Source organism: Syngnathus typhle, linkage group LG5 (genome assembly GCF_033458585.1).
Source record: "Syngnathus typhle isolate RoL2023-S1 ecotype Sweden linkage group LG5, RoL_Styp_1.0, whole genome shotgun sequence".
NCBI classification, from domain to species: domain Eukaryota; kingdom Metazoa; phylum Chordata; class Actinopteri; order Syngnathiformes; family Syngnathidae; genus Syngnathus; species Syngnathus typhle.
In genome coordinates, this window is record NC_083742.1 from 4,258,762 (window position 1) to 4,271,954 (window position 13,193).

General features: G+C 39.5%; 1 protein-coding gene across 4 annotated transcripts in view; it reads left to right on the forward strand.

Moving 5' to 3' along the window:
• LOC133154015 (soluble lamin-associated protein of 75 kDa-like) overlaps positions 1 to 11,234 on the forward strand; it is a 32,365-nt gene extending 21,131 nt beyond the window's left edge. Inside the window, exons 6-11 of one of the 4 annotated variants that reach the window (XM_061278390.1) lie at positions 4,580 to 4,702; positions 5,717 to 5,847; positions 5,956 to 5,986; positions 6,083 to 6,185; positions 9,469 to 9,556; positions 9,633 to 11,232. In XM_061278390.1, the coding sequence (XP_061134374.1) occupies positions 4,580 to 4,702; positions 5,717 to 5,847; positions 5,956 to 5,986; positions 6,083 to 6,185; positions 9,469 to 9,556; positions 9,633 to 10,412 (1,256 nt within the window). In that variant the 3' untranslated portion in view covers positions 10,413 to 11,232. Of the gene's footprint in view, positions 1 to 4,579; positions 4,703 to 5,716; positions 5,848 to 5,955; positions 5,987 to 6,082; positions 6,186 to 9,468; positions 9,557 to 9,632 lie in introns of all 4 variants that reach the window. The other 3 variants (XM_061278389.1, XM_061278391.1, XM_061278388.1) reach the window with 3 other exon arrangements.
• Positions 11,235 to 13,193: the final 1,959 nt, after the last annotated feature.

Genomic DNA, 13,193 nt, shown 5'->3' on the forward strand with positions numbered 1-13,193 from the left:
TGTTCCCATACTGATTTACAGGAAAGGGGACTAATACAAGTGACACAACACACTTTGTTTTCTATTGTTTCCTCATAATGCTTATTTCTATAGAAAATAAAAAGTTTCACTTGATTCATTCTTTTTCCAGTAGATATCCCACATTTTGTACTTACTTAATGAGTTCCAATAATGGTGAGCAGAACTGTATATCAGGGATGGAGGGAACCACTTTTTTTTAATTGAACCAATGTGCAGACGGGTATCTTATACATCTGCTCAAAAAGACAAAAGGAATATAGGGAACGCTAAAATAACATGGACAGTGGACAGTTTGATTTCACAAAAGTCAGATTTACTTGGAGTTACATTGTGTTGTATTCTGTGTTCCCCCTTTTTTTTTGGCAGTGTATTTAATTAAATTTGACAATCCATTGAGAAAAGATCCACTGCTCAACTTCCAAAAATACCAACACACGTTTATATCGCCCCACAACCACCGTGCAAAGGGCTCTCACATAAAAGTCCCTATTCAAAGTTGGTACAAAAAGTTACTTCACAGTAAACCAATGTTAAGCGCAACAACTCATTTTGTGTGTGTTTTCATATACATAGGCCTGGACTCATTCCTTTATTCCCCATCCGCCACTCGTGCTAATGCAGTGGTTCTTAACCTGGGTTCGGTCGAACCCTGGGGGTTCGGTGAGTTGGTTTCAGGGTTTGGCAGAGCCTCCACTGCAGAGGTCCGAACACACCTGATTTACGTACCGTATTTTCCGCCCTATAAGGCGCACCTAAAAACCTAAATTTTTATCAAAAGTCAACAGTGCGCCTTATAGTCCGGTGCGCCTTATATATGGATCAAGTGATGAATTTGTTGATCCATACTGGTTGTACACAGTGCTCTGCCAAAATGTTTTAGTACGTTTTAGTACAACTAGTAAATTACAAGGTCGCATCGCTTCCCAGCATTACGGTAACTGTAGTCAGGGGGCGTCACCGAATAGCTGTTGTACCCGCGAGGCTATTTCATGTCAAAATAGGCTGCTCTGTTAATGTTTCGAGTAAATCTACGGATCGATATGGAAGGGAAACTTAGGTAAGTAGTACCAATGCGTTAGATCGAACTTGAGTCAGTTCTGATCATTTTATAGGAGCTCGTTTGAGAGACGCGATTGTTTACACTTTGCTGAGGCTCATGGGAGATTGCGATCTGAGGGTCATGGGTTTTTGCGGATGGCTAATGCTATAACGATAGCTGCTATACGCGCGAGGCTATTTCATGTCAAAATAGGCTACTCTGTTCATGTTTCGAGTAAATTTACGGATCGATATGGAAGGGAAGCATGGGTAAGTAGTAGGGGTGTAACGATACATCGATACACATCGATTAATCGATATAATGCTCTACGATTTATTGGCATCGATGCTAAAGGTAAACATCGATTTATATCGCCGTGTTTGACCTCGGACATTGGACGCGACTTTATTTTGAAATCCAGTTCATTGTTGCTTGCTTCCTCTCTCCGGGAGCAGTGCGCCCGGCGTTGTTGTGTTGTGAGCAGAGCACGCACGTGAAAGGGGAGGCGACAACTAGTACGCGGCTCCTGGGCTGGTGCTATGGCTAGTGTCCAAAGAGACGAGGAAATTTGCTCCCCTTTAGGCTTCAAGTCATTCGTTTGGAAGCACTATGGATTCCAAAGAAAAGATGGCTCAACGGACAAGACACGTGCAGTTTGTAAATCCTGCCATGCGGTGATCAAATATTCAGGGAGCACAAATCTCACCGCACATTTAAAAAAAAAACACGACATCAAAGTTCAGTGTTAAAGTAAGCAATTTGTATACTACAATACTCTTGTAATTTCCTAAATAAAGAGTTTGCAGTACCTTGTTGATTTTGCGTATGAATTATTATAAATCAGGATATTGTTCTATATTTTTTATTAAAAAAAAAAAAATCGATCGTAGAGCACTATATCGCAATATATCGTGAATGAATCGCAGCAGGCTTTAAGATATCGGCAAATATCGTATCGTAGTTCTTGATATCGATATTATATCGTATCGTGACAAAACCCGCGATTTACACCCCTAGTAAGTAGTACCAATGCGTTAGATTGAACTTTAGTCAGTTCCAATCATTTTATAGGAGATCGTTTTAGAAACGCAATTGTTTACAGAGGGCTCGTTGGTTATTGGCTAGTGGGTGCATACCGCAACCCTAGTCAACCTCAGTTTGTTGCAGTAAAGCTTCTATTTTATGCGCCTTATAGGCCGGTGCGCCCTATACGTATATGGACAAAGTTTTAAAATGGGCCGTTCATTGAAGGTGCGCCTTATACCCCGGTGCGCCTAATAGGGCGGAAAATACGGTATATATCCGCATATCTGAACTGGTCTCGCAAAGGCAAAAGCAGAAGTCACACTGATTTGCTGCTATGTCATTTGTTGTGAATTCATGCATTGTGTTGGTTTTATTCTTTGAACAAGGTGATGTTTATGCACGGCTCATTTTGTGCACCAGTAAAAAACATCTCTCTCTTGAAAAAAAATAAAATAAATTCACTAAAGAGGGGTTTGGTGAATGCGCATATGAAACTGGTGGGGTTCGGTACCTTCAACAAGGTTAAGAACCACTGTGCTAATGTCAGTAAGTGATTTCTGATTGGATTCATCATTTGGGGAAGTTTAGGCTGCGGTGTGTAGGCGAGAATGAACACAGTAATGTCACACAGGGATTTGCAAAGTTTAAAAAAGATGCCAAAAGACGACATGGAATTGTGAGTCAACTGTTTAGGGGTTTAATGGCAAGAGAGAAGAATTGGAAAGTCTGATGGTTTTATTGTGCATAGTTCAATAATGCCAACTTGTAGGGAGGAATTGGAAGAGGTGGTGACCAGGATGTGAAAGGTCTGAGGATTTTGCATGCGGGTGGGGTTATGATGATCTTTTCAGTAGTCCTAATTGTCCAATGCAGTCCAATGTATTCCTTTTGTGTGGCAGCACCAAACCAGACCGTGATATATGAACTAATGACTTATTCAATGTCTGCTGTGTAGAACAATACCCAACCCTAATTACAACCAACCATCCTGGACCGCTTGTCGTCATGAGGGACAATTCAGCTGGAGCCTATTCCAGCTGACTTTGGGCAATAGGCGGGGGACACCCTAAACTGGTTGCCAGTCAATCACAGGGCACACATAGACGGACAACCATTCACACTCACACCTACGGACAATTTAGAGTGCTCAATCAGCCTACCATGCATGTTTTATGGAATACAGTAATCCCTCGTTTATCGCGGATAATTGGTTCCAAAAACCATCCGCGATAAGTGAAATCCGCGGTGTGGTCACCAACAAGAAGTACTGGGCAGGCTAACGAGTTAGCGGAAAGATGCTAATTCACGAAAACGGACTTCTAAAGGAAGGTAAACGAACATTTGGAGCAATACTACATTGTCCTAAAGGTTAGACACATGTTTCCTCAATTTAAATTTTTTATTTTGACTTTTAAATGTTTTTTGAATTTGGAAAAGAAATCTGCGATATAGTGAAGCCGCGATAAAAGAAATGCAAAGTAGCGAGGGACTGTATGGGAGGAAACCGGAGTGCCTGGAGGAGATTCACGCAGGCACAGGGAGAACATGTAAACTCCACGCAAGAAAGCCGGAACCGCATCCTCTGCACTTTGAGGCGGCTGTGCTAACCAGTGCGCCACTGTGCGGCCCAATTACAACTCATTTTACAAGATTTAATTTTAGACTAGCTCTAACTGTAAATCAACAGTCTGTTATCATACATCAACAAAAGTGATCAAAATATGCTATAGGTTTTACGTGATTGTTTGTAATTACACTAGTGTACACATGGCTTTTGTGAAATGTGAGGCTACTTATTTAAAATTACTAACCTGGTAAGCCAAGCGAATATCAGACCAATTTACAGCATACTCTTGCTTCTCTGGCTTAACCACGTTTGGCTCTATGGTTAGTCCAGAGTGCAAAGTATTGTCTAATATTCTTTCATTTGAAATAAAATGCATTACATCTTAGATTTTTCTTAGTTACCGTATTTACCGGACTATAAGGCGCACCGGACTATAAGGCGCACCTTCAATGAATGGCCCATTTTAAAACTTTGGCCTTATATAAGGCGCACGGGACTATAAGGCGCACCATTAATGCCTCATGTCAGATTTTAAATCCAAATCAAATCATTCTCCATTTTATCTTTTTCATTTCAACTTCAGACGTAACAAATTACTTTATAATCATAAAATAATGATCCATAGTCTTTTTGATTCATGATTCATAGTCTTCAGCGGGCCACTTATGATTGATTTCCTGACACAATGCTTCGGGCCAGTTTCAATTTAGGAATTTGGTCCATATATAAGGCGCACCGGACTATAAGGCGCACTGTCGGCTTTTTTTTAGAGAATTTTAGATTTTTAGGTGCGTCTTATAGTCCGGAAAATACGGTACTTTTTTTTTTTTTTTTTTTTTTTTAGCTAAACAGTACTGTGCATAGACTATTCTAATAACTGTGATCATTTTGGTTTAATTTATAATAATAATGGATTCTGTTCACAGTGTGTGAAAAATACCTGTGTCAGTACCCAGGAGACACAGATCTACTTTGGGAGGTGGAGAGTATAGGTTGCCCAAACCAGAGGTTTAACATTGCCAAGAGGATTCAGAACATGGATTTGAAAGGTAAGAACTAACAGCATTGACAGGCCACATGTACGTACAATAGTAAAAATCCCAGTTTGGAGTGAATAACGTTTCATTGATAAATTATTAATAATTTATCTGCAATGATACCACTAACATCTTACCACCCAAATGCATAACAATTATTTAGAAATGATGGCACAATGAAAATTAGAATTACGTAGCTATTCTATTGAAAAGTACTTTTTAATTAAATATATTACCCAAGCGTTTTGACATTCTTGTCAGAACATATTGTTCTGCTGCCTGCCCTTTGTAACCTCGAAATGTAGAATGTTTTGAATGTTTATACTATGCCAACCACATCAGGAAACACCTAAACACTGGTTTCCCCTGTGAGTGAGTAGAGGGATTTCTACCAGAATACACAGCGCCTGTATTTCAAGTCTGCGCTTCAAAGTTAACAGAAACAAATTAGTCGAGCGATGGATCGTATCTGGAAGACAATTGCTTGAGATCCCAAATTACCAATTAATGCTCGACGCACTTCTTCCTCCATTCTCCTCACTTCAAACTTATTTATCCTTCTTTGTGAGTTGCACAGCTCATCTCTGAAACTCTTTTTCACAATCCCTCTGTGACATTGACTATTTTCTCGACACGATTTTACTCTTTTTTAACTTGCATACGCCATCCAATACCAATACTTCATTGCTGCACTTTATATTTATCTTATTTATCTTATCTTATTTCATATTTATATAGAAATGTCTCTTTTTATCCAGCCGAAATGTCATTCCTTTGTTGAGAGCCGTATGCAACGTAATTTCGTTTTGTGTACACTGAGTGTTTACAAAATGACAATAAAGTCTCTCTAAGTCTACTTATTTTGCATTTCGAAATGGTCTTGTATTCATGAGTATGTCTGTAAGGTGACCTTGATTACCCTGAATGACATAGTGTATTAATATTGTTTATTGATCATTTATTTATTTAAAAGTCTTTTTTTACTATTATTGTCGAAATTGTATTTCTATGTTGTCTGTTTCTCAGCAGTATCAAGTTTATTATTTGACAATACACCACATGAGGTCACTAGAGAGAGACAAAAAGAAGTAGCCAAGGAGCCAATTGCCACACAGACAAAAGAAGCTGAATCGATGGCACATAGAGTTGAAATTGAGGTACGTTTCAGTTTGTTCAGTAAAATACAACAATGTATTTTATTTCAGTTTGGTCCAGTAAGAATGAGAGCAATTATTCATACCAGATCAAATATTTCTAATTTTCAGGAAGAAGTGTTGGTGTGTACCGCTACCAGAGGTAAGCATTTAATTATTTTCTACAGTTAAAATGCTTTCACATATTGCGCATTATATTGAACTACTGTTTGTTTAACAAATGTAATGATCTAAACAGACACTGGTGACAAGCCTGTTCCAACTTGGAGTAGAAGCAGTGAGCAAAAGCAAGAAAAGAAAGTTGATAAGATTGCAGAAAGACAAACTAACAAAGTTATCAGGTAAACACACACTGCTATACTTAGTCTGCTTATGACCCAACAAGCACACAGCTCCAAGTGATAACATCGCAAGTCTAAATGTATTTTGTCTTCGTCCCTCCAAATACAAATTAGGGGAAGGAGTGAGACAACAGTTTAGGGTTAAGCAAAATGAATGGGATTGGGCCAGGTTTTTATGTGGAGATGGCTTGACTAGATTTTGGTATTTTGGCAGACGCACAGAGGTTGGCACAGTTGAAAGTGGATGTTTTGCACCATTGTGGGTGTGAACATAACCGCGTAGATTTGCAGCCAATCCACGTGGCTTCTCATTACCTTTAAATTGGTAAAAAATAGCACTGATGACACATGAAGAAGGACAAGTGACTTGAAATGAGGACAATCGTGATTTCAAAATAGAACAGGAACAAGGAAAACAAGGCAAAGTCCAAATCAAGACTAGTGTAAAGTAAAAAAAAAAAAAAAAAAAAAGGACATGACAAGTCCATGCAGGACATTGACACACGCAAACTACAGTGTTTTTAGAAGGAACTTCACAGACATAAATATGAGGATGATGTAGCTCAGTTATTCCTGTCTGTGTGTGACCACCCCCCAGATTTCCCCCATTGCTGTGCTGCAGTCAGGGTCTGATCATGAAATTATAACTAAGATGATGACAGTTACATTAGATAGTAGTAATAATATGTTATTTTATATATATAATATTATATATATATATTTATATACAGGGCCCGCCAAAATGATCTGACACATTTATAACTTTAATAAAATGCAAATAAATTAAAGAAACAAAAAAGTTTTTTATTTTTGAAAAGTACTTTAAAAATGCCATTTTGTTTTGTTTCGTTTCATTTCCGTTTCGTTTTCGAATAATGTTATTTTGTTTTGTTTCAGTTACTAACATGAATTGGACCGGTGAGCATCGTGCTTTCATTGTGGAAACGTTTCTCAAGAAAGAATCCGTAACTGCAACACGAGCGTGCCAACGTTTGCGCTTCAGACTTCGTAGATGTGATCCCGTACCTGCTCTAAACATAATTTTGTTATGGGTTACTAACTTCAGAGCCAGCGCATCAGCATTCAAACGAAAAAGAAAGAAATTGCTGCCATTCCCCATGAAATGATCCGCCGAGTTATGGGCAACTTTCGTGAACGCCTTCGACAGTGTGTGGACAATAACGGCTCCCATTTGACATATTTAATTTTTAAAACCAAATGAAACAAAATGGCAATATATGAGCTTTTCAAAAAATCTATATATTTTTTTGTTAGTTTACTTTATTTGTGGGGTTTTTTTAACCCCAAAAATGTGTCAGGTCATTTTGCCGTACCCTGTACATACGTACTTATACATTATATGATTTCTTATTTAGAGGGTTCAAACCACATTATTGTCTTATGAATGAAATAGATTACCGTTTTTTTCCGTGTATAGTGCGCAAAATTTAACTGATTTATTGTCCTAAAATCTGGGGTGCGTATTATACATGGGTACAAAAAAAAAATGTTAATTTTTTTTTTTTTTAATTTTTTTTTTTTTTTTTTAAAGTCATGGTACAACAAAACCAACAACAGAACTGACCGACAAAGTCGTGGAACAAAAAGACAGGGTGACATTACCAAAGACAGGAACAGAATGACAGTAACACATGCAATGATCCAACGGTGAGCGAGGGGCAGACAGGACTTAAATACAAAACACGTTACATCGATTGAGGTGACACAGGAAGAGAGGGGCGACGCGAACAGAAACTATGGCAACCTAGACACATAGCAAAACTGGGGACGAGACATGACAAATCTCCCCCGAAATAAAACTCACCTTTCTTCTTGTTTGTTGTCAATCGCGCATCGCATTCAGCCATCCTGCCCAACACACTTAGTCAAAAAAATCCATAATTGACGACACATCGTTTGATGCGATGGTGCAATCCTTGATGGTGTGTTATTGTCAAATATTGTTTGTTTTTAATCTCCATCGCGGACCGGACGTCATACGGAGGCCGCCATTACAGATGCGCAGAACGTATGCGCAAGACACGTCAGTTATATTAAGAGCAAGATATGTTTTCTTCCTATTAGTTTCAATTCACAGTTTAATTAGCAGTTTCAATCAGCAAATAACAAAATGCGTATTACAGGTAATATTTTATTTCACAACACTTTGCCTTGTTCCTTTCGTCTCTGCTGTTCACTTCAAACACGCTCCATACGACCGCAATGCTCTTGTATCAGACGCTCGCTCGATCACCTGCTAGTTTGCTGTCTGTCACAATGTACCCTACACAAATCCGAAACATTTGTTGCGGCTCCGAGTCACGACGAGGGGCAAGTTTTGGTTTCCAAGGGTGTTTTTATTCCTCTTCAACGTCTCTCCCATACAGAGCCGCCTTTTTCACGTGCGCAGCCCATGCGCGCACGGAGCGCGGTGGTGCGTTTAGGGGCAGTCGGAGAAATCAACGCCAACAAAAAAAAAATTACATCCAGCCTAGTTAAGACCATACCAAAGACTATAAAATGGGACCCATTGCCTCCCTGCGTGTGTGGCGATCATTGGGACTTAAAAAAAATAAATAAATTAAAAAAAATTTTTTTAAAAATTCATAAAAATGGGTGCGTATTATACATGGGTACAAGTTTTTTTCCAGCATCAGCATGCCATTCTTAGGGTGCGTACTATACATGGGGGCGCACTATACACGGAAAAAAACGGTACATCCTTCTCATATGTCCACAAAGTGCAGCATCCTTCTGCCTGTGCCTTGATCAAATTACCGTAATATTTGGCCTATAAGCCGCACCTCAATATAAACTGCACCAGCTAAAATTCGGGAAGAATCCTTCTTTGTTCATATATAAACCACACTGAACTATAAGTCGAGAATATGCACAAATTATACAATATCATAAAAATCATGAAAAATCCATAGATGCGTGGTTCAAAACTTGTGCAAAAATTAGCGGCTTATAGTCCGAAAAATACGGTACCCAAAATCTTGTTAGACTATATGCACCCATAATTAAGCAAAAGTTCCAGCAGGCATAATGTTTGGGGCCACCAAACTGTCAGATCAAAGAAAATGCCCACTGTGGTATCGAGTGGTCTGTCGAATTTTAAAACAGGCGAAATGAGGCACTGGCATGTTAGCGAGATTTGTCAATTTTTACGCTCGAGCACTGCTGCACCAAATGTGGAGAAACGTGATTAACTGCTGATCATAAAGAAATGCACGATATTATAATGTTTTGATATAAGATGTAATGCTTTTCTGTGTGTTAGAGTTGAGGATATCGAAGCAGAGACCCCCAAGGAACATCTTTCAAGTAAAGAGAGGACTGCTTTTTTTTCTGATTTGGTGGTGATTGAGGTGTGTATCTATAGTCTTAATTTTTCAAAATGATGTATTATTAAAACATACCTAACAATGAGTCTATATGTTTCAGAACATATTTTGTACCCATTCTAAAGAAACTAGAAAAGATGATGTTGGCATTGCAGTTGAAGAATCAGTGGCGGTAAACACTACTGTAACCACACAACAACTTGAGGATGCACCAGCACTTGCTGATAATGGGAGCACCTCGAATGATCCTGCACAGGAATCCATGAAAACACAAGGGTCAGTCGAAGAGCATGAACAGACCCAATCTAAATTTGCCATTATTGAAGCAGAGGACAATGAGCAAGAAAAACAAGTGGATGAGTTTCCAACTATGGTTGATCAGAGCTCCATGGAACAGAGGGCAGATCTTGATAAACCAGAATTTGAAAGTGTTCAGAGTCGAGGAAGGACCTCTGTATTTGCTACCACTCAATGTAAGTCCAAAAAAACCTGCAGTTGGCATCAGTCCGAAGGAGAGGAAGAAGGAACTGCTGCACATGAGAAATTGCAAGTTGAGCAAACAGGACAGACACTAAGAGAAGTCAAGGACAAAGGTGTAAGGGAAGGGATAAGGGGTAAGGATGTGACTCAGAGCGAAGAATACACTGAGACAAAAGTTGAGATGGAAAAAGACAACTCCATGACATATCCTGAAATACAAGAAAAGGGACATATCGCTATTTCTGAGATAGATAAAACTGATAAAAATATAACAGTTTCAGATGAGAAAAAGATTGCTGATTCTGCAATAGAAACAAGAGTCCTAAGAAAAAGAAGAAAGTCTGCTCCCAACTCGACTCGATCCAAAAGAGCCCGGATAAACCCTCAGATAAAGAAATGAAAGATTTGAAAGATAGAAGCATATCAAGGGCCAAACAGGGTTGTGAGAAAAGAGGGAATCATAATGAAGAGGCGGTACCACAAGTCTCAGAAATGGAACATAGTGTCATTAATGAACAGTCACTTCTCAGAGATGACGCTGTGTTGGCACAGCAGGAAACTCCATAAAACTGTTTCCAGTTTTATTTTAAATCAGTGTGACTGAAAGATTGCTACATTAAAGTTCTTAAGTGTGGTGCAACAGTGTGCAGGATTTTTCCATGTTTGATAGTTTTACTATTCCCTGGTGCATGACTACAGGTGTGCAGAGCTCTTTCTTTATGAACAGTTTTGCTTTATGAAATATACGCCATACAAAGCGCATTCTAGTTGGATTGTAGGTGCCTTGGCAAATGTATTGAGTGTAACTGTTTTCTGAGTTTTCCGGAAAGCTGAAGAGCAACGCCACAACGAGACTGACTCTGATGATGACAAGCGGGAACTTGGCGTGTTTAATGGCAAACTTGCTGTTTAATTTGGATACAGATGAGGACTTTGATGGATTTGTAGATGAAGATTGATTAACGATAATGTGAGCACAGTATTTGAGGAGAGTAGATAATGGTAGAATAAAGCACAACCAAACTCACTGTCTTGCAACCATTTTTACCTTTTTTTGTATACTTTGTTTTAGCATGCATGTATCATATATGATACAATATGTACTGTTAAGTTTTTTTCCACCACGCAGACAGCGGAAAACTCACCGCTGCACACCATTTATTTGGTTAAGAAAAAGGACCCCCCCCCCCTTTTTCACTTTACATGTACCGTTTTTTTCCGTGTATAGTGCGCAAAATTTAACTAATTTATTGTCCTAAAATCTGGGGTGCGTATTATACATGGGTACAAAAAAATATATATATATTTTTTATTTTTTTATTTTTTTATTTATTTTTTTTTTTTTTAAAGAAAGTCATGGTACAACAAAACCAACAACAGAACTGACCGACAAAGTCGTGGAACAAAAAGACAGGGTGACATTACCAAAGACAGGAACAGAATGACAGTAACACATGCAATGATCCAACGGTGAGCGAGGGGCAGACAGGACTTAAATACAAAACACGTTACATCGATTGAGGTGACACAGGAAGAGAGGGGCGACGCGAAGAGAAACTATGGCAACCTAGACACATAGCAAAACTGGGGACGAGACATGACAAATCTCCCCCGAAATAAAACTCACCTTTCTTCTTGTTTGTTGTCAATCGCGCATCGCATTCAGCCATCCTGCCCAACACACTTAGTCAAAAGAATCCATAATTGACGACACATCGTTTGATGCGATGCTGCAATCCTTGATGGTGTGTTATTGTCAAATATTGTTTGTTTTTAATCTCCATCGCGGACCGGACGTCATACGGAGGCCGCCATTACAGATGCGCAGAACGTATGCGCAAGACACGTCAGCTATATTAAGAGCAAGATATGTTTTCTTCCTATTAGTTTCAATTCACAGTTTAATTAGCAGTTTCAATCAGCAAATAACAAAATGCGTATTACAGGTAATATTTTATTTCACAACACTTTGCCTTGTTCCTTTCGTCTCTGCTGTTCACTTCAAACACGCTCCATACGACCGCAATGCTCTTGTATCAGACGCTCGCTCGATCACCTGCTAGTTTGCTGTCTGTCACAATGTACCCTACACAAATCCGAAACATTTGTTGCGGCTCCGAGTCACGACGAGGGGCAAGTTTTGGTTTCCAAGGGTGTTTTTATTCCTCTTCAACGTCTCTCCCATACAGAGCCGCCTTTTTCACGTCCGCAGCCCATGCGCGCACGGAGCGTGGTGGTGCGTTTAGGGGCAGTCGGAGAAATCAACGCCAACAAAAAAAAATTACATCCAGCCTAGTTAAGACCATACCAAAGACTATAAAAATGGGACCCATTGCCTCCCTGCGTGTGTGACGATCATTGGGACTTTAAAAAAAAAAAAATTAAAAAAAAAATTAAAAGAAAATCATAAAAATTGGGTGCGTATTATACATGGGTGCAAGCTTTTTTCCAGCATCAGCATGGCATTCTTAGTGTGCGTACTATACATGGGGGCGCACTATACACGGAAAAAAACGGTACTGTCATTGTCACTCTCGCTCCTGCTCCAAAACGCTTTTCCACGCTAAGTCACAATACCCGCAACAACGCCAAAAAGTTTGAAGTTTAAAATGAGTTATTTACCTGGACCCGACTGCATCGTAGCCCATGGTAGAAACAATGGTCGGTTGTTGCGGTGTCAAACAAAATAATAGGCAGCAAGCATACAACCTGGGGCAAATAAAAATAAATAAATTGACGGTGAGAGAGAGAGAGAGAATAACCACGCAGATATTTCATGATTCTTAATAATAAACATTCACCTCACATTTGGTCAGATTTTTCTTAAAATTCTATAATCATAAATACTTTGTTGCGGGTATTCTGACAGCTCGTGAGTTATTGACGGCTGTAGCGTGAAGTATGAATACAGAGTGCGCATGCGTAAGGAAGGTGGCGGGAGCAGCCGGGAGAAGTATGTGTGGTCTGTGTAAACGAGGAGTCACGTGTAGCAAGCAAAGAAACGCGTGCCAAATAAAATGAGGACTGCAGTGCAGAAAGACACTGCCTGTGGTGCGCTGTTCGGCCGCTGGCGTCTTCCTTCGACGTGTGTCAATCGCAGTCTCGTAGGAGGCGCCATTCTTGGAGAAAGCTTACGACACAGCGCTGGCACTCATGGGAAATGTACTCGGCTTCATGCAAA